Source organism: Rhinolophus hipposideros, assembly GCF_964194185.1.
Source record: "Rhinolophus hipposideros genome assembly, chromosome: 6".
Classification (NCBI taxonomy): domain Eukaryota; kingdom Metazoa; phylum Chordata; class Mammalia; order Chiroptera; family Rhinolophidae; genus Rhinolophus; species Rhinolophus hipposideros.
In genome coordinates, this window is record NC_138052.1 from 53887288 (window position 1) to 53907978 (window position 20691).

The window sequence follows — 20691 nt, forward strand, 5'->3', positions numbered from 1 at the left end:
ACTGAATGTAGCGCTTCCAACAGATTCGGTGCTATTCTCATTTCACTGTGCTTTTTCTTGGCCCTTAAAGCAGATATTTATTAAATGGTATACAAATAAGTATTCACAATTAGAGTTTATGAAATTCTCCAATTTACCTGTGGACAGTGAAGATTTGTGAAAATCATATTCAGTACCTTTTTGGTTTACCTCCTTTATCACATGTTACATTTTTTATTGCTTCCTTTTATTTCTCTTCTTATTGGATGAAACTTAATTAAAAAAATACATAATGACCTGATGTCTTTTCAAAGGCTTTACCTGACAGGAGATGGGGTCGGGGCCCGAACATGTCTGACCGGGGAAGGGGAGTGTCTTATTGGCGATGGGGACTGTTGTCGAGTCAATTGTGCTTTGGCAGCAATGGATGGTGGTGTGGGAGACCTCGACTTCGGCTTGGGAGGTATCCTGGGAGGTGTCTTATGTGGCAGCTGTTGCCCAGTGGCACCATCTATGACCATCTCAACTGTTGCAATTGATCTGGCATCAAAGTGGGCTTCAATCTTCTGTAAAAAGATAAAAACAAAGCCCACGTTGATGAGGAAGTCGGTGAAGCTGCAATCTGAAAGGCTGGAAAACCGACCGTATAGAAAAATACCTTTTCAATTCGGGTTTGTCTTGTTTCTGAAATTTGAGCAGTCGAAATAATTGTCTTTGTCTTTTTAGCGGGTACTACTTCTTCACCTGTAGGAAGGAAAGATAAATATTTAGGAGGACATAGGATGCCTCATTTTTAAAGGGATTATGTTAGTTATGACTACAAAGTCAATCAGATTTTCTAGGTGTCCCAATAGAGGAAAATGTAGAAAGTTTGTATGAATATAAATTAGGTTTAAAAATAGAAAATGTTCATTATTAGACACGAATTTACTTAGAACTGTTTTTTCAAATTCTATTATTTGCCAATAACTTGAAAACGTAGATGGCAATCGAAATACTTTCCAATTTCTAATGGAGTTAATAACCACAGATTGCTTCAGTGATTCTGAGCTCCTGCCTAGAATCTCAGAGACATTTCTTTTTAAGGGTGTTGACAAGCCACCTTTGATTTCCGCTCACAGCATTTCCAGGCCTCAGAGAGGAGTCGGGGGTACCCCGGCCTCACTTTGTCCTGAACCAGCGGTCTCCCTTTCTCCCTGTTCCTCAGCCTCCATTAATAGTACCTTGAACCAGCAATTCGGCAGTTGAAGTAGCTCTTCCAACGCTATTGGTAGCATTTACTGAATAGGTCCCAGAGTCTTCGGGGTATGCTTCCGCAATCAGTAAGCTGTAGAGGTCGCCTTCTTGGGAAATTTGAAAATCAAGGGAGCTCTGAATTTCAGCTCCATCCCGGTAGAACTTCACCACAGGTGTAGGGATTCCCGTCACTTTCACTTGGAGTCGCACTTGGCTTCCTTGTCTCACGGTCATGCTTTGCAGTCGTTGAGCGAAGTTGGGTGGTGCTGTCTCCGCTGCAGGGGGAAGAGAAGAAAATCAGGACTGCCAGCCAGGGCGCTCCCTACAGGCTATTTTTAAACAATCACAGCTCTGATTGCAAAGCCAGGTCATGACTTGCTGAACCAAGCATCCTTGACTGTCCTTGAGCCCAGCTCATCCAGGAGGTGACAGCAAGAATGGAGCCAGGAGACGACAGAAGGCAATCCTGCCACCATATTCTATTTTACTTGCTTTGTTTTGTTTAGCAGTTCTAGACCACTACATTTATAAACAATTCTTTTTCTTTTTTTTTTTTTAAAGAAAAAGCCTAGATCTTATTATAACATTTCTAGAGAATCTGTCTGGCACTTCCTCCCAACCTCACATCTAGCACTGTATTGACATGTTAAGGCAACTTTTCATATTTCACTAAGTTGCACTAAAATTAATTCCAATAGTTGGTGTGATGGGTGCTCCTGTGACTTACAGAATCATCAAATTTTAATTCAATTTAAAAAACCCTACATCATCTCCAACTTGATCACTAGTCCAATAACCCAAATACTTCCTTGCATTTAAAATGTTAATCCAAATAATGACATGACTTAATGTTAGTTATGCTACAGAAAGGGGATTGTTTTGGTTAATCGTGCTGAAAGAAATTTTTTACGAAATAAATGTGAAGGGTGAATGGAATTAATTTTGATATGTTTTTGAGTAATAAACAATACCAGATGCTGTCAACTCTGTATGTTTTCCATGTCTGAATTTTCTGGACACGTGTTAAAATCCATACCTGATGTTACCTGATGTGCCTTCTGTTTAGGTCAGGTATAGCCCTATACTTGAACAGTGCTAAAGGCATGGTTTATCGGATAAACATATATAACTTACGCAGCTTGTGAAAGATATTGTTGTATAATATGTAAAGTAATACAATGTTCAATGTATCGTTGTCTTACCAGGAAGTGAAAAATGGACAAAATAACAGAGGCCGGGAAGATTGGTGATAACTTTTCTGGGGAAACTGTGTCACACATTTGAATCATAAACAAGCATTAACTTTTTTCTGTGCATATTTACTCTGTAATATTTTTTAGAAATTGAAAGTAAATGAAAATTATTAAACTTTACAGCCTAGAGTAGTGTTTCTTAAATGGGCAGTTTGTAGGCCATTTGCATCAGAATCTTCTAGGTGCTTGTTAAAAGTGTGAATTCCTAGGGATATACATATTTTTTTGTAGGCTTATAAACAAGGCTCCAAGCCTTTCTACTTGCTCAGAGACATAATTTTTAATGTTTCCTTAATATACTTTTGAGTGTTTACTAAGGTGTATAGAGAAGCTGCTTCTCAGTCACTTTTGTGCTACATTTTGAGGGGAAAATTAAATTCCACAAGGCAAACAACTTTGCTACCAATTCAGCCTCCAGTGGGCCCTTCTCTAGGCTGGAGGTACATCTACTTGTGCTCATAGCCCTTTGTGGATGCCCTTCCCCCTATTCCGGCGATGTCCTCTGGGGTGGGGGGTCAGAGGACAGGCAGGTCCCCTCCCACCTACCTGTCACGAGAAGCTCAGCAGTACTAGTCGCTTGTCCAGATCCATTGGTGGCTCTCAGGGAGTATCGTCCACTGTTGGCTTTAGCCACGGCGGGGATCGTCAATCTAGCGCGGCCATCGCTAAAGGAGATCTGCACGCCGGGCAGAGTGGAAGTGGAAATCACCTGGCCATCCCTAAACCAGCTCACCTCAGGAACTGGGAAACCTGAAACACAAAGACAATTCACCTTTATGTTTGAGTGGGGCACTAACAAGTCTTCTGCTCTGTCCACTGCCTGGCCTTAACCTCTAAAAGCTATCCGGAGTGTACTGCTGTTTATAGCGAAAACCTGACAGCCACACAATAAAAGTGTAAACTTGCAGACCGTTACTAAGGTATGTGGGTTCATGTGGAGGCCAGTGGAAGAAATTCAATTTACAGGGAAGGAAACTGAGGCCCAAAGAGGCTCAATGATTTTTTTTTCAAGGTCCCTTGTCTATCAGAGGCACACAGAGTACTAGAATTTCCATTTGCTGCCCTCCTGCCCAGAGCAATTTAATAGACATCATTAAAATCATGAAAGGGATTTATAAAAGGGACGAGCCAAGGAAACTTTGAAATAAAAGGTGACTGTTGTCCTCTTTGAAGACAAGTGAAGAGCAAAAGCAGCAAAGGGATCTAAAAAGTCCTGCCTAACAAGCACAAGAGGACACACTCTCTCTCTTCCTCCTCTGCAGTTTCAAGGACACCGTCTTCTTGAACTGCCCTGCTTTTCGAATGCACACTGAGTAAAAATGTCAGACCATGAGAGACAGGTTCTTGTATAATGAGAGACAAGGCCAAACCTAGTCTTTCAGAACAACAGGTATAGCTGGACTTACAGGTAGAACAGCCAATCTCTCGTCACCCATCATAAACTGTGGAGCTAAGAACTACAGGTAAGTAGTTTGATGTTGTACGTATATTAAAACTCTGGCAATCAGAAATCATGAATAAATTCAGAGCACAGTTTATTTTGCATTAGCATAAAGGCTGGTGATCTATCCTTTAACTGAGGAGGTGAAGATAACCAAGAGAAAGTTTATTTTGGTGTCCTTACATTCACCAATCTTCCCCTGTGGCCAAGGGAATAGTTTGACTAATTCATGGGTATCAATTATGTTCAGTGGTGCTTTCCTAAGAATTTATTAGCACTTAGCGTGAAGGAACAAAAGCTGTGAAGAAGTCAGATTCCAGTACTCCACAAGCAGGCAAAATTCCCACAGATGCCATGTGTGCTCTGCTCAGTTCAGAAGTTACTGAGCCTTACAAGATAAATAATTATCTGGAATTATCTGGAAGTCTGTCGGAGTTTATCATGCAAGAGAAGAATTGAACTGGTGTCCATATACATATACATAGAAAATGAAAAATGATTATATATTTGTGCAATGTAAAAGAAAGCATTATCCAGTTATGAATAAGATTGGTATGTAAAATAGAAAACAAAAGAGAAAAGGAAATCTTATTTTATATCATTATTATAAGCCATAAAAAAGGGGGACGATGTACTCAAGAAGGTGGTTCAAGCATGATTTTCAATTTATCCATCTAATTTTATATGATTAGCTATGATACTGCAGAAAGAGACAATAACGATGAAACAATTTTGAGGTTATTTACAATATAGTTCATAGATTAATCCCATTTTTTTCACAAGATGATAGGTCCCAGATGTCATGCATTTTATGGAACCATTCCTAATTCAGCTATACAGGGAAAAAAAATAAAAGAAGAAAAAGAAACAGAAAAACTTTCTTTTAAATAAAATTATAGGGTCATTTGTTGTTTCTCTTTAATGTACAGACCAGAGTGGCATATACTGTTTTTTGTTGTGATTTCAAACCAATTGGGAAATCTTTTAACTCACTAGAATCACTTAATAACGATTGAATAAAAGAACAAAAGAACTAGGAGTTAGCTCATCACTGAGAGTTCTGCTTCTGAGAAAAGTCACTTGTATTGTTATTTTCCACTTGAAACAACCGAGGATCAGGCTACCCGCCCATGGCCCCTGCTGGGCTTGAGTTCTTGGCTTCCAGTCTGGCTCTGCACATGAGCCCAAAAATAGAATGACCAAATCTGATCCTACTTAACAGCTGGATTCTGACAGCAATTTTAATCCAATGCTAATTATTTTGCTTTGTGGAATTATAAATATGAATAAAACATAGTCAAGCCATTATATTGTCAGCTTTTGCCAGTACCCTGTGAATGGTACATCCTTGTCATGACCCTTCAATAGAGTTGCACCAATTTTACAAAGTGAATGCAGGCCTTAAACTTGAAGTCAAGTCCTAACGGCAGAGTTAGCTTATGGGGGAGGAGGCAAAGAATACAAGGCAAAGCGGTGATGGTGATGTGTGAGCTTACCACTAATGTGAGCCTCAAAGGTTGCGGTACTACCCTCCAGTACCACAACGCTTTGTAACGGCTGCTTAAACGTCGGTGCTTGAGTTGTCATCTTTTCAGGCACTCTGAGAATGAAGAGAAGAGAAATTAGAATGGCACAGCTAAGAAGCTACTGTGTAAATGACAGAGACACACATTTTCCAAATAGATTGCTCCATTTTCCAATAGATTGCTCCAAATAGATTGCTCTATGGGCCTAGCCTGATGGATAGGCCTTCTCCTTTGTGGCTTAAATTTGATCAGTTGGCCTCTGAGTTTACTTGAAGACTACCAGAGTAGCAAGTGTAAAGGGAAATAGAAAAAAAAAAATTAGGCAAGCAAAGGAAAGAATGTGCCCTAGTGGTGGAAGAGGGAAATTCATGTTTGTCAAAGGTGGGAAATGTGGGTTAGAGTTGGAGAAAAGGAAAGCTGGAGTAAGGTTGGGGGGAAAAGAGAGGTTGGGGGAAGGGGGGAAGTAAGTTGGAGGTGGGAAAGAATAATAAAAGAGATGTGTAGAAGTGTAAAATGAATCTTTGCATCACTTCAATGTTTGAGAGACAATTATTAAAAAAAGATTTCTTTCCTCCCATTATTTTTCACTCTCTGTATCTATATTTATAAAGTGGACATAGATATTTCAGGCATTTTTTCTTTAAGCAATCCAGGTGATTACTTAAAATAGTCACCAATACTAAAAATTTGAACTTTTCAATTCCTTTTCTTGCAAATTTTGAAGCCTTGTCAAACATGATTTTGTAGACAACATACAGTGCTGTCTATTTCTTAGTATTTCTTTATATTGTAACTGCCCAATAAATGTTGCTCCTGCTGAAGCAAATATTCAGGAAAATTTAAATTTAAGTGAGTAGGTAAAAATGTATTATAGATCAGAAAGAGAAATACTGACTTGAGTTTTTAATAAGGAACACTGTGTGAACCTTGAAAACTGGAAGGCTGGTGTTAAGTGTAGATGAAGTGAAAAGGTCTATGCTTTCAAAACATAAATATTCAAAATCAAAGAAATGAATATGAAATTTGCAGTTAGTCCTTTTGTTAAGGGGAAGAAGGTACTTTGTTTATTAATTTCAGAGAGATTGCGTTAAGAATTTTCTGATGCATAAACACCTTATTTAATGTAATTATTCCACTATTCTGATATAAAAGCAGATTTTCAATTGTCAATTGCTTCATTACTATTTTTCATATCACTAAAAGTTTTTAGAGCAATAATCTCTCCAGTAATACATCTGTACCTTATTGTAACTTAGTTAAAAAGAAAACAAAACCAGAATTCTCTAAGACAATAAAATTTATGTTTAGAATATTCAGATAAAATCCAAAATTTTTTGTGTGAAACTTTTGTGAAGAACTCCTTATTGGGGCATGTCTTCAGAACAAATACTTTTTCGTGTGTCTAACTTCTCCTTTTTACAAATTAATGCGTTTTCTAAAAATAGATGCATTCTTTTACACCATTTATAGTGCCCATATCTATGCATTTACAATTGTTTGCAATTGGTAATCTAATTCCAGAAAGATGGGAAATCAAAGTGTACTTAGAAATCAAAAGTCTCTAAAACATTATTTCTTACCTTCCTTAGCATCAACACTTATATAATTTGATTCTGCGTTGAATTAAAATACATAATGAGATTCTGAGTATTTTAGAAAACAATTGCATAAGCTTTCCCCCCAAAATTTCTAAATGTATTGCAATTAACTGGCCTAAATTAGTCTTTTCTTCCTATTGTCTGGGTAAAGTTTGTTGCTTTAGCACTTGCTCTTTGGAGGCCTTTGTCTAATTAGGACAGAAGGTATGCACCTAAAATGTCATACTCCCAAAATAAACTTTCCAGCTTGACTGACAGCAGGCAAGTGTTCTGTCACTGTCCTGCAACTGATAGCTCAGCACTTGATTCCCTTAAAAAGTCATCAGGGTGTCGCTGATACCACATGCATTTTATCAGAGCTATTCTTGGTGCGTCTCACTTTATCACTGAATAATATAACCTTGAACATTTCTGACAGACAAAAAGAGTCTATTAAAGAAGCAAACATTTCTATCACCATTTCAAACCTCAACTTTAACACTTTTAGAGTATTAGGTTCATTTAAGCAATGTGAATCACTGACCCTACAGACATGCTAAAGCATTAAACTTCAACTATCCACATATTTTAAAACAGAATTTAACAATCAGATTCAAATAATGGATTGGCACCAGCAACAAGTAGTTAGACAATCACCTCTACATAGGCATTAGCATACAAAGATAAGACGAGAACTAATTAGAAATTAATTAGAAAGGGACTCTACCACTAAAAAAAAGATACTGCTCACCTGATTTCTCAAGAGTGCCGAGAAAGGGTGGGACTAAGCCCAAAGTTGCTTCTGAAACGACGTCCTATCAAGAGTTGGTTTATTGGACCATCTCTGACATGAATCGGTGAGCCTCTAAACTTAAAAACAAAACTACACAGTCAAGACTGTGTAGTTTTGCTTTTCTATGCAATCCCTACACCCGAGGCGAGGCTGGGAATGCGCGACTGCTAAAGAGCCAGGGTCTGGCCCGGCCCTTATATTTGCCAGATCTGCTGACAGCCCCACATCTTTAGGGCAGGGCTTGGGCTGATTGGCTGTCTTAGGAAAGCATGATGGGAGTGGGACCTATTTGGTTGTGTCACATACCACCTGTTCTTCTGATTGGCAGTGCTAAATTTAGCACCTCAAAAGCGGCTTCACCAAGGAAATAGAACTGTATTTAAAGAATAACTGTGTTGAGGCTTGGAGAAGAGCATTTATTGCCTGTTTTAAAAATCTGAAAACACTAGTCTGAAGAGAATATGTGACAATAGGAGACCTGTGGGCAGTCATGAGAACCTGAGAGCTCTGCCCTGTGAGTCAGGCCCCATTTCTGTCCCCTTCCCCCATAAAACCAACCAAATGGACCTGTCAATCATGACAACAGATGAGGGAGTTTATCTCATGCATAAGACTTCATCTTTTTTGAAGAATCAGTGGCCATAAATCTTAGCATTGAAGAAAGCTCATTTTTACTATCTACATTCCCCAGAATCCACATGTACTTCAGGGAGAGTTATGCTAATGTTAATGAGCTAAGTGTTTATACAGTCCTGTAAGAAATAAAGTTGAGAGGCCAAATCTGAACTCTGCTTAGACTTAGTCTATACAGTATAATGATTTCACTTTTGTCAGATTTCATTTTTTTCTGTCATTAATATTTACAAATATGCATGCACTGTTCCTTAATGAATAACCATGTCTTACATTTAAATCATCCATAGGGTTCTTTTTCCAGACACATAAAGGCTGCTTTACTAATCTCTGGAGTTTGCTGTTACTAATGGAAAGTGGTTAGGAGATGATATAGTTGCTATTTTAGGACTGAATTTAATTTCAAGCAAGAGATATTTCAAATATGAAAGAACATACTAAAAGATCTTTATAATGGTTCATCTGAGAGATTTGTAAAACTTCATTAAGAGAAAAGAAATTTGTCTTGCCGATAATAGAAAGAAACTTTTCTTAATAAAGTAGACTAATTTTTAAAATTTAAGTTAAATTTATTTATGCCTGTAATAAAAATGTTCCCTGTTGTGGAAGAGCTTGGTCATGCATTAGACTTTTCAACTTCCTGTATATTTCACAGTTTGCATTTAAGCAATCATTAATTTATTAATATTTAGCAGTGCTACAATATACTGGACAACTGAAGTAGTACAGTTATATAGACGACACAATGTATTTTTTTAAACATTTGTCTCCTTTCCTAAGTGGCAATATTTATATTGGTGGCAATGTTTTACCTCCATAGACTCTACTGGCCACAATCCCATTTGATTGCTTTATTCGAAAACAACTAGTTTCATGTTATATATCTTAAAAATTATTCCCAATTAAAGACTCACGTTCCAAGTAGCCTGCCAATCATATAGCAAAGCAAGACTAGAAATTTTGTGTGGTCATTCTGATTGGGTGTGTTACCAATTGGCTACCTGTTTAAGATGTGTTTGTGCATGTACGTGTGTGTGTGTGTGTGTGTGTGTGTGTGGTGTATGGTGTGAGTGTGTAGGCATATTTTTAGATTCATTTGACCTAATGTGAAGCATATTAATGTCTTGTCACATTTGTTGGAACCAAGGTCAAACCACTTTAATTCTTATCGGAACTAGAGGGAAGGAATGAGTAGAATCTTGAAGCATGTCATTGTGATCTGGTGCAATACAAGAGCTAGGATCATGGACCATTATTATGGACATAAGGTCAAGTGTCTGTCCTCCAAAGTTGCTTGTCTATTCAATGTTCTTGGACATTTCTAGACTTTGCAGTATTGTTAAGATCCTTGCCTTTTGGCATTTACATTCTTATATCACATTCAGAGTTAAGACAAGAAGAAAGCAAAGAAGGAGAGAGGAAGGAAGGAAGGAAGGAAGGAAGGAAGGAAGGAAGGATGGAAGGAAGGAAGGAAGGAAGGAAGGGAGGAAGGAAGGGAAGAGTTAGTAAATAACTAATATATTATTCTGGAAAGAGGCCATATTATTGGATTAATAAACAGTAATGGACAGTACATGATATCATGATAAGCATTAGTTTTAAAATGAAATATGACATAGATGGAATACAGTAACCTAGCCCAGTGGAAACCAAATACTAGCAAATTTGGGGAGTTTGCTAATGTAGCAAGATCTTAATTTACCACCGCAGCAGCAGGAAGGAGTCCCACAGATAATCCAAAACAGCTGATAATTCAAATATAATGCCTACTTAGTTTTGGAATGCATGGCACGATTCTCTTTTTGAGCATTATAGATAAGGCAGTTCAATAATTATTACTAAGTATATGCTCAGTATTGAGCATTGCACTAGATTATGGTTCAGGATTCTGTCATCACTTATTGACTTAACAATTATCTGAGTGGTGACTTTGTCGGAGGCATTGTACTAGATGATGGCTAGACGGTGGTGATCCAGAAGACAATTACAGTTCCTTCACTTTTAGAAACTGTGGTCCACATAAACTTCTAATAAATTCTCAGTAATCTATGACTAAGACCTAGACTAGGATATGTGTAAAACTCAGGCAGTAACTCCATCTGCATAGTTGTTGGTAGTGTCACTTTATTTATACTACACAGAACCATCTACCAAAGGAAGGAGTTACTGGGGGCTATTTAAGAAAGGGGTACACTTTTTAAGGCTAAGGTAAGAATCAAGAAAAGAGTAAAATTTATGTCTAATAATTCAATAATTTGTGTGTGTATGTGTGTGTGTGTGTGCATTCTTACTGTATTAAATGTAGTTCAGGCACTGGAGTTACAGCAAAACACACAAAAGACAGAAACCTTGGCCCTCAAGGAGTTTTCATTTTAGTAAGCACCGTAATATCTAGTAACATAATATCTACAAAGTCCCGTCCACTCATAAAGTATTTCAAAGCCGAAATATAGGCCCATCATTGAGTTAATTTTACACAAGGAAGTAGAAGAAATACACAGAGAAGAGCATACTGACCCAAACAACCCATTGTAATGGCATATCACCTGTGTTCCATGAATTATAAGGGCAAACAAAGATACACTGGAGACATGGGAGGCAAGAAAGTGTTGCTTAAAATTCAAGAGGAGAAGACCCTTTGTTCATTTTTACTACCTTCACTTACAATCGTTTTGGTAGTGTGATCAAATTAATGGATTTCTACTTTAATTTACAGGTGTACAAATAGTCACTAGCACACTTCATGCCACCCTGAATAGTAAAAAACTATTTCAGACACGTATGCTACTTCGACCAAAATAAGAAAGATCAAACTGTTCAAGATAGGCATTGAAACTGAAAGCCAAGAGTATTCTGGCTAAGATCCTGGAGTTCTATGTGGTAGACTGAGAAGTGGATAATATCAACAGCCTTAAACAAAGTTCACATTCCCTGTTGTAATGTAAAGATTTCCACATTTTCTCACTGGCATTAACAACAATCACTACTTTACAGTTAACCAAGGAATTTATATTTCTGTAAGTAAATCCACTTTCAGTTTGATAATTGTGCTCTTGGACTGTAGAATATTGATGCAGAATAGTCCTTAGAGACACTGAATGGATCTTCTATTTGTAAATGCAAGAGGCAAGCACTCTGGGGAGGGTTAGCATGAAATGCAAATCTCTCTCTCAGTGTCAGAAACTGCTGCTACATGAGAAGGCTGACGGCACTAGCCACACATTGTTTTCGTGACTTCATGACATAAATAGGGTTTGAAGATAAAGCCATGTCTTGTGTCATCGGTAGAACAAGCCTAACCGAGTTGATGGCCTCGTGCCTCTTTTTCTAAGATTTCTGTTTCAAGACTTTAGAGGATAATATTTGGCAGTGGGTATGAGCAGGAATTACCACTAGAAAAAAGAAATTCAAGGGATTTGTCAGTTTAAGTATGTTATCTTTAAAGTTCAGAGGGTCAGAAGGTTGTGCATGCCAATAAAATGAATATAATAGGGTGCAAATTGTTTACATTGTAGGTCCTTGAAACTGAAAGATGTAACACTTGTGGGTTTGACCCATTTTGAGTAACACTATAGAGTCATAGCAGTTAATTCTGGTGAAATATGAATTTGAATCGTGTGTGTAATACATCTGTGCACGAGAATCACCTCCTAATAAGTGAGCCGAAAGCACATCAGAGACACATGAATGTGTGGCTTTTGTTCTCCACTCAACACAGAATTACATTAAGTGATGAAAAAACACTTGTTCTAGGAATCTCTAGTAAGAAATATAAACTAGAAACAAATAACATGTCTACCAATAGGGAATATTTATACCAATACAACAGACTATCAGGCAGCTTTTTAAAAATAGAAATAATGGGCCGGCCCGATGGCTCAAGTTGTTAAAGCTCCATGCTCCTAACTCCGAACGCTGCTGGTTCGATTCCCACATGGGCCAGTGGGCTCTCAACCACAAGGTTGCCAGTTCAATTCCTCGAGTCCCACAAGGGATGGTGGGCAGCGCCCCCTGCAACTAAGATCGAACACAGCACCTTGAGCTGAGCTGAGCTGCTGCTGAGTTTCCGGATGGCTCAGTTGGTTGGAGTGGGTCCTCTCAACCACAAGGCCCCCTGCAACTAGTAATGTCAACTGGACCTGGAGCTGAGCTGCGCCCTCCACAACTAAGACTGAAAGGACAACTTGAAGCTGAACGGCACCCTCCACAACTGAGATTGGAAGAACAACAACTTGACTTGGAAAAAAAAAAGTTCTGGAAGTACACACTGTTCCCCAATAAAGTCCTGTTCCCTTTCCCCAATTAAAAAAAAAAAAAAAAAGGAATAATGGTGAAAGGGAACTTGCCTTACTTTAAATTACAACTTGCTCTACAACTACAGCAATCAAACTGTAAGCTATTGTCACAGTAATATAAAAATAAATTATTAAATAGAATAGAGTATCCATAAATGGATCAGAGCAAATCTGAGGAATCAATCTATGATAATTTAATTTATAATGGTGTTGGTATCATAGGATATTTATTCATAAGAAATTTTACCTCATACTATGTAAAATAAATCCCAAATGGATTAAATATCTAAAAGTATAAAGCATAATAAAATATTATAACAATATATAGGAAAGTATTTGTGGAACCTACAGGTGGGAGAAATTATCTTAAGCATCACTGGAAACTCAGATGCCATAAGGATAAGAATGAACAATTCACCAAATAAATAATTTTGGATGGCACAGTCTACCCTAGTCAAATTCAAAAGGCTGAGGGAAATATTTGCATCCATATGTCAGTAAAGCGTCAAATGCCTTAAAACATACAGGTATGAGTATAAAGTGGCTTATTTTATTGTTTGAAGAAGAAAAAATTTGGAAACTACCTGTATGTCAATCAAGAGGGTAATGTTGAATGTTTTATGGTATAACCATGATATGAATAGTATTTGGCAATTACAAATAATGAGTTAGATGCATATATTGCCCCAGAAAGATGGTCGCGACAGTACATGAAAAGCAAGTTGCAAAATGATATGCAGTGTATGTTATTCTCGATGACAACTGTTTATTTCAGTCATTGTTCTTACTTGTTGTTTGTATGTTTTGCTGTTTCCTTGTATTGCCTGATTAACCCCCTGAGCTGTAAATTCTGTATATTTCTTAAGCAACAAAATTTGTTTAGTTGGCCTTTAAATTCCTGACTTCTGGTATACCGTCCTGTACTAGACAGAAGATGCCCATTACAAGTTTATTTAATGAAAATTCATAGTAAACTTTTGGAATAATACAGAAGAAAAACTGTTAAGAGTGATTTCCTTTAGATAGTTGGGCCTTTCTCAAGGCAAGAATGAAAAACTTGGGGCAGCCGATTGCTCAGTTGGTTAGAGTACGAGCTCTGAACAACAGGGTTGCTGGTTCGATTCCCACATGGGCCAGTGAGTTACACCCTCCACAACTAGATTGAAGACAACGATCTGCTGCTGAGCTTCCGGAGGGGTGGCCAGATGCCTCAGTTGGTTAGAGCGCGAGCTCTCAACAACAAGGTTGCCAGTTCAACTCCCTCATGGGATGGGGGGGCTGTGCCCCCTGCAACTAAAGATTGAAAACAGTGACTGGACTTGGAACTGAGCTGCGCCCTCTACAATTAGATTGAAGGACAATGACTTGCAGTTGATGTGTCCTGGAGAAACATACTGTCCCCCAATATATCCCCCCCCAAATTAATTAATTAATTAAAAATAAAAAAATAAAAAAAACGAAAAACTTAATTTTACCTTATTATTACCTGTCTTAATATTACCTGTCTGAAGTGTTTAACTTTTCACCATGAGCATATATGACTTTCATTTTTAAAAACACTAATTATTATAGTAGTGTATCCAAAACTAGTTGTGAAATAAAAAATGAAACAAAATCTAGTTAATAAAAAACAAATAGCAAATGAAAAACTTTCTCCATGAAAGACACCCCCTTACACTACTATTTGTGGATGAAAATGATGTCGGGCGGCGTGTCCGGCGGGGTGGCCTGCGGGGTCTCTGCTCCCCACATAAGAACACAGGACGTGGTGAGGCCAAAAAGGAACACCCACGGAGCCATAGGTAAGGAAGTCATACCACTATGGTCTCACTGGAGGCTGGGTTTACACGAAGTGCAACCTGCTGTCCGCTTTGCTGCCAACCGACCAACTCTCCTCGACTCTCCTTACTCTCCTTCAGTCTCCTCCTTTACTCTCCTCGGCTCCCCTCCATAGCCGCTCCAGTTATATCAGTGACCAATGGCTCAATGGCTACAGCTGATGGCCAATCAGCCACAGCTGACGGCCATCCACCATCCGAGCCAGCACCTCTCCACATGAGGCCGAGAGCCTGGATACTGCTTTCTGGGGCTCTGTCCCCACAAGTGACCAAAGGCTTGAAAGGTCCATATTAGGGGAATGATCTAAATGCAGGGGAAATATAAGTGGAAAGAGACCTAGTATACTGAAGTGTTTTGTTACATTATTTGTGTGCAACAAGCATGTATTACTTTTATAAAGAGCAAAAAAAAAAAAAAAAATTCCAACACTGACAAAAACTAGTTACAATCATCACCTACATAAATAAGACAGTTGAGGCAGGAAATGAGCCTTCTGGAAAAAACCTTTCTTTCTTTTTGGTGTCTGCCTCCCTTGAACTTGACTTTATGTTCCCCAAGCCCTCTGAAGCCTTCATTCAGCTGTAACAAACATTCCACATAATGGGTCTTTTTACAGTGCTCCTGCCACCTCCTTGCCTCAGCTGAAATGCATTCTCTCTGGAGGATGCTGCTTTCCTTGCAGCCTCACCTGGTGAAAACTGCTTAGTGCACACACAGCCAATGGCTGGCTTTCCTAGCTTTCGGTTACCACCTCTAGACATTTACTTTTTTTACTCATGTACAAAGTCTGCTGTACCTTTGAAGCTAAGGTTCGTGGCTACCACTTTCTTCTTTTCTCCTCCAGTCTTTGAGGTCATTCATCAACATTCACTGACAACATCAGTCTCACTTTTGTAAGTTCTGCTGTCACCCTGAGGGACTCCAAATCCCATGTGCAATAACAGTAGAGGAAAATGATTACAAATAAGTAAGGATATAAAGAAGAAGCCAAGTCAATACTGGTAGGAAGGGCAAAGATGTGAAATGGGCCGCAAACTTCCGTGTGGTAGTTGACAATCAGGAAGGCTATCTCAGCTGCAAAGTTTCCCCCCGGAAGTGTGAGAGACTGCAGCATGGAGTACTGGTGCTGGGAAGAGGAATCCCACAACATCTGGCAGTGAAAATAGTGGGGATTCTGACCATCCAGTAGGGATAGAAGGCTGCTGGAAACACAGACATCCTCTTAAATAGCCCGCGCACAGATGCACTCGCTCGCAGGTACTAACCTTGGATTTGAGTGGAGGGAAGGTGACTTGGGGATGTTAGAGGCATATGGGGGGCAAACTGAGGTGACTTCATAGCAAGGGCTGGAGGACAGTCATCGTTTTTCCTGTGGGAGGTCCCACTCCTGAGCAGCCAGCAAATGGCAGCAATCTTTCCTGTTTGAGCCCTCCCCTTACACTTATGGCTAAATCTGAATCTGATTGGCTTGGTGAGCTCCCCTGCTTCACCCTGCTGACTCGCTGAGATCCTACCCCACCCAATACCCTACCCAATTCACCCAACACCGGAGGCACTTTCTGGTGATCAACTAGCCCTGCCCGAATTACACTCTTTCTGGAAAAGTATTAGAGTCCATGTGCATAGGTGGGTGGCGATAGGCCTCGGTGTGCTCTGAGACTTTTGCTCCAGGCTCATCACTGGCACCAAACCAGAGTCTACATTAACCTGTTGACCACAACTCTTCCCATTCTAGTGAATCCCTGAGACCCTGCCTCACCTAACTCGCATACAGCATGAGAGTTTATCAGTGGCTGAACCTTAATGGAGTTGGCAGGTGGCAGCAGGCTTGTGGTGTCCTGGCTTTTTACAGAGCTACCCCAGGCGTGGTACTTGTGGCAGAAGTCCTCAGTTTGCAGTGTGGCCTTTCCCATGTGCCTCCAACTTTAGTACAGGCAGCAAACAACTATGGATCACTTTGTAGCTCCTAACAGGTAGTCAATATTCAATGGAATATTGCTCGGCCATGGAAAGAAATGGGTTCTTGCCATCTGCGGTGGCATGGATGGTGCTGGAAGGTGTTGTGATGAATGAAATATGTCAGAGAGAGAAAGATAGATGCAATTTGATTTCACTTAAATATGGAATCTAAATAACAAAACAAACAAACAAACAAAAAGCTGAAACAAACTCATAGATACAGAGAACATTTTGATGATTGCCAGTTGGGAGGGGGCTTAGAGGTGGGGGTAAAAATAGGGGGAAGCTATTAAGTACAAATTGGTTGTTACAAAGTAGTTATTGGGATGTAGGGTATAGCATAAGGAATATAGTCAATAATATGGTAATAAATATGTATGATGTCAGGTGAGCACTAAATTTATTGGGGCGATAGATGAGAGGGTGTTGGGGGGCAGGGTAAAAAAGGTGAAGGGATTAAGAAGTACAAATTGGTAGTTACAAATAGTCATGGGGATATAAAGTAAAGCATAAGAAATAGAGTCAATAATATGTTAATAACTATGTATAGTGCCAGATGGGTACTAGATCAGTCAGGAGTATCACTTCTTAAATTACATAAATGTCTAACCACTAACTATATTGCACACCTGAAATTAGTACAAAATTATATTAAATATAAACTGTAATTGAAAAATTAAAAAGGGAGGTGAAGGGACATAAGAGGTCCAAATTAAAAAATTAAAATTAAAAAGTAAGGTGAAGGGGAATAAGAGGTCCAAATTTCCAGGTGCAAAACAAATAAGTCATGGGGATGTAACGTACAGCATAAGGAATATAGTCAATAATATGTGATAGCATGGTACAGTGTCAGATGGTTACTGGACTTATCATGGTGATCACTGCTTCAGGTATGTAAATGTTGAATAACTATGGTGTACATCTGAAACTAACATAATAATGTATGTTAGCTATATTTTAGTAAAAATCTTTTAAAAGACTTAATCACTCCATTTTATACCTAAGAACCACAATTTGATTAGATTTCACTTTTTAATCACTTCAGAAGTTAGAGGTTTCCTTTTCAGAGACTTTTAAAAAAAAACAAAACTTTATTTTTTAGAGTAGTTTTAGGTTTGCAGGACTATTGAGCAGAAAGTACTAAGAGTTCCCATACTTTGTCTTCCTCCATACACAACATTTCTCCTATTACTAACATCTTGTATTAGTGTAGTACATTTGTCATGATTGATAAGCCAATATTGACAAATTATTAACTAAAGTCCATACTTTATACTAGGGTTCACTCTTGGTGTTGTACAGTCTATGGATTTTCACAAATGTAAAATGGTGGACATATATCCACCATTACAGTATCTACAATAGTTTCACTGCCTTAAAAAAACCGTGCTCCACTTATTCATCCTTTCCTCCCTTCCCCCACACTCCTGGCAACCACTGATTTTTTTCTTGTTTCCTTACTTTCTCCTTTTCTAGAAAATCATATAGCTGGAATCACACGAAGATTGACTTTGTTCATTTAGCAATATGCATTTGTTTTCTCTGTGCTTTTTTGTGGCTTGGTAGCTCATTACTTTTTATTCCTGAAAAATATTCCACTGTCTGGATGATACCTTAGTTTGTTTATCCACTTACTTACGGAAGGACATCCTGGTTGATTCCAAGGTTTAATAACTATAAATATCTGGGTGCAGATTTTTGTGTGGATATAAGTTTTCAACTTCTTTGGGTTAATACCCAAAGGTATTTTAGGTAAGGACTGTTGATTACTGGATTGTACATTTAGTTTTGTAAGAAACCACCAACTGTCTTCCAAAGTAGCTGTATCATTCATTTTGCATTCCCACCAGTAATGATTCAGAGTTCCTGTTGCTCCATATCTTTGCCAGAGTTTGGTGTTGTCAGTGCTTTAGATTTTAGGCATTTGAATAGGTGTGGATTCCCAGCCATTTTTGACCAGAATAAAATAAGTACCTCGGGATAATTAGAGTGTATGACACAATGAGGAGAGAATGAGGAAAAAAAACAACTTTGGATGTAGCTCCTTGATGACGGGTCATGGTCACTCCCGAGATAAATGGATGATTTTTGTATACTAGCCTCCTTGGACGAGATTCAAACCTGGCTTAAATCTGAAATGAGAATTTGAGTCCTTCATGAATGTTAGTATGGATTAGAAATGTCAAATGTAGTCATTATTTTGGTGTGGTAGCTGTAAAAGTTAAAAAGGACAATAAGGTATACAATATCCATATTTCTACATTTAAAGGTTTATCCTTAGAAGTATGGTTACCTCAGCAAGACACTTAGGAAATACAATTCAGTGAGAAGAAAAGATACATTGTTCTGAAAACAAAGGTAAAACCACATGATGTACTTTAACATCTCTAGGTGCCACTTCAAATTCACCTTGGAACCAAGAAACATTCTGCAATTGTGGAATCACATCTCCTTCCTGGAGGTGGGCAGGCCCAAGACTTTCGAGGAATGTTGGAATCTTGTTTGGTACTTTAAAAGAAAAAAGATATTTGAAATTGGTGATGTAAGCCACACATATGGAATATTTAAATGTGCTCATTTTCAGAAGTATTATAAACAATGTCAATTTTTTTTTACTGCGTTTTCACTATCCCCTAACATCTAGCAACCACCAATAGTTGCCCTGAAAAAAACAAACAAACAAACAAAAAAACAAAGCAGAAGTAAAAAAAAAACAAACAAACAAACCTAAAAAGGTGATTTTATCTCAAGAATCCTGAATATAATAATGTAGTCATCTTGTTAATTTCGAATTTCCTCACATTGAAGGGGAAAAGCAGGACTTGACAGGAGGAGGAACTTGTTGTTAATCTACCAAATTACGCCAGGCTCTATGGGGGATCTGTCAGAGGAAGAGTTTCCAGAATTTAAAGCCACATTCTTGGAGACTATGCTATAGGCACAGATTTAAACAGACTTGATATTAATGACGTTTGGAACTAAGCATGAATTCTTTGATTGCGAGTGTATGTAGCCTCTTTACCAAAAAATATTGTCCACATTTTTTCCTATCGAAACCCGGAAGAATGTATACTACAATCTGATGAATTTTTGTGGGCTTCTACTTGATATATTTGATGGAAAATCATCATCATCATTACACCAGGGGTGGAATATTGAGAATGTAGTTCTCATAACAAATCGTTCAACTAAAACTACTTAGTAATCCACCTAAGATAATCATTTAAGAAAAAAACTGGTAAAGGAAAAGACTAAAGAAGAAGGCAACAGTAAAATTGCTTTGTGAAGGCCACATCCATTGCTGGATTTTATTTTCTAAATTAGGAACAAATTTAGAAAAATGAAGCAGCAGTATTCGATCCTGAAAAAGCATGTGCAAACTTGTATCTTTAGAGCAGTGATTCCCAAACAGGGATGATTTTCTGCTCGGGAATATTTGGCGATACCTGGGGACATTCTGTGTTGTTACAACCAAGGGTGGGGGTGTGCTAATGCTATATTGTGGGTAGAGGCCAGGGAATCCTCTAAAAATCCTACAATGTATAGGACAGCACCCCACAGAAACATTTATCTGGCCCCAAATGTTAGTAGTGCCATGATTGAGAAAAGTACGCTTTCCTCATCCTTAAATAACTTCACCAAGTACTGTATGTAAGTAGCTATCCTATGGAACACTCTTCTCAAAACCCAAGCAAAATTCAGTTTCCATTCAGAACATTTCAATGTACATACAAGTTGAATTTTTTAAAAAAGCATTCTATTAAAGGATAAAAGTCAGCTATATTTATTGCACACGTTTATTAAGTATATGCATAAGCATATTCCCAAGTAAAAACACCAGTGATACCTCCCCTTGTTTAATAAATAATAAAACATTAAGTCATGATTTGCTACAATTTTAGGTTCTATCATAGGGTAGCTGATTAGAAAGATGCAGTTATTTCTATTTGAAAATTTAGCTGCTGCTCTGCCCTCTGGCTCACTTTGAAAACTGGTGGTTCTAAAAGCTTAAGATACTATTTTTACTCTTCTATTTGGTCGTGACTTGTATAACAATGTTCCTGCCTCTCATTTTCCTTGGTTTAGTCATGGTGGTGGAGAATGTGTGTGTGTGTGTGTGTGTGTGTGTGTGTGTGTGTGTCTTCAGGATGGGGTGGGCA

At 38.3% G+C, this 20691-nt stretch overlaps 1 protein-coding gene across 1 annotated transcript in view; it reads right to left on the reverse strand.

Annotated features, from left to right (window-relative positions):
* Positions 1 to 7979, reverse strand: part of TTN (titin) — a 272150-nt gene extending 264171 nt beyond the window's left edge. Inside the window, exons 1-6 of the mRNA XM_081051210.1 lie at positions 7764 to 7979; positions 5406 to 5509; positions 3015 to 3218; positions 1203 to 1490; positions 638 to 723; positions 301 to 545 (exon numbers count right to left, since the gene is read on the reverse strand). Coding sequence (XP_080907336.1) covers positions 301 to 545; positions 638 to 723; positions 1203 to 1490; positions 3015 to 3218; positions 5406 to 5496 — 914 coding nt within the window. The 5' untranslated portion in view covers positions 5497 to 5509; positions 7764 to 7979. The remainder of the gene's footprint in view (positions 1 to 300; positions 546 to 637; positions 724 to 1202; positions 1491 to 3014; positions 3219 to 5405; positions 5510 to 7763) is intronic.
* Positions 7980 to 20691: the final 12712 nt, after the last annotated feature.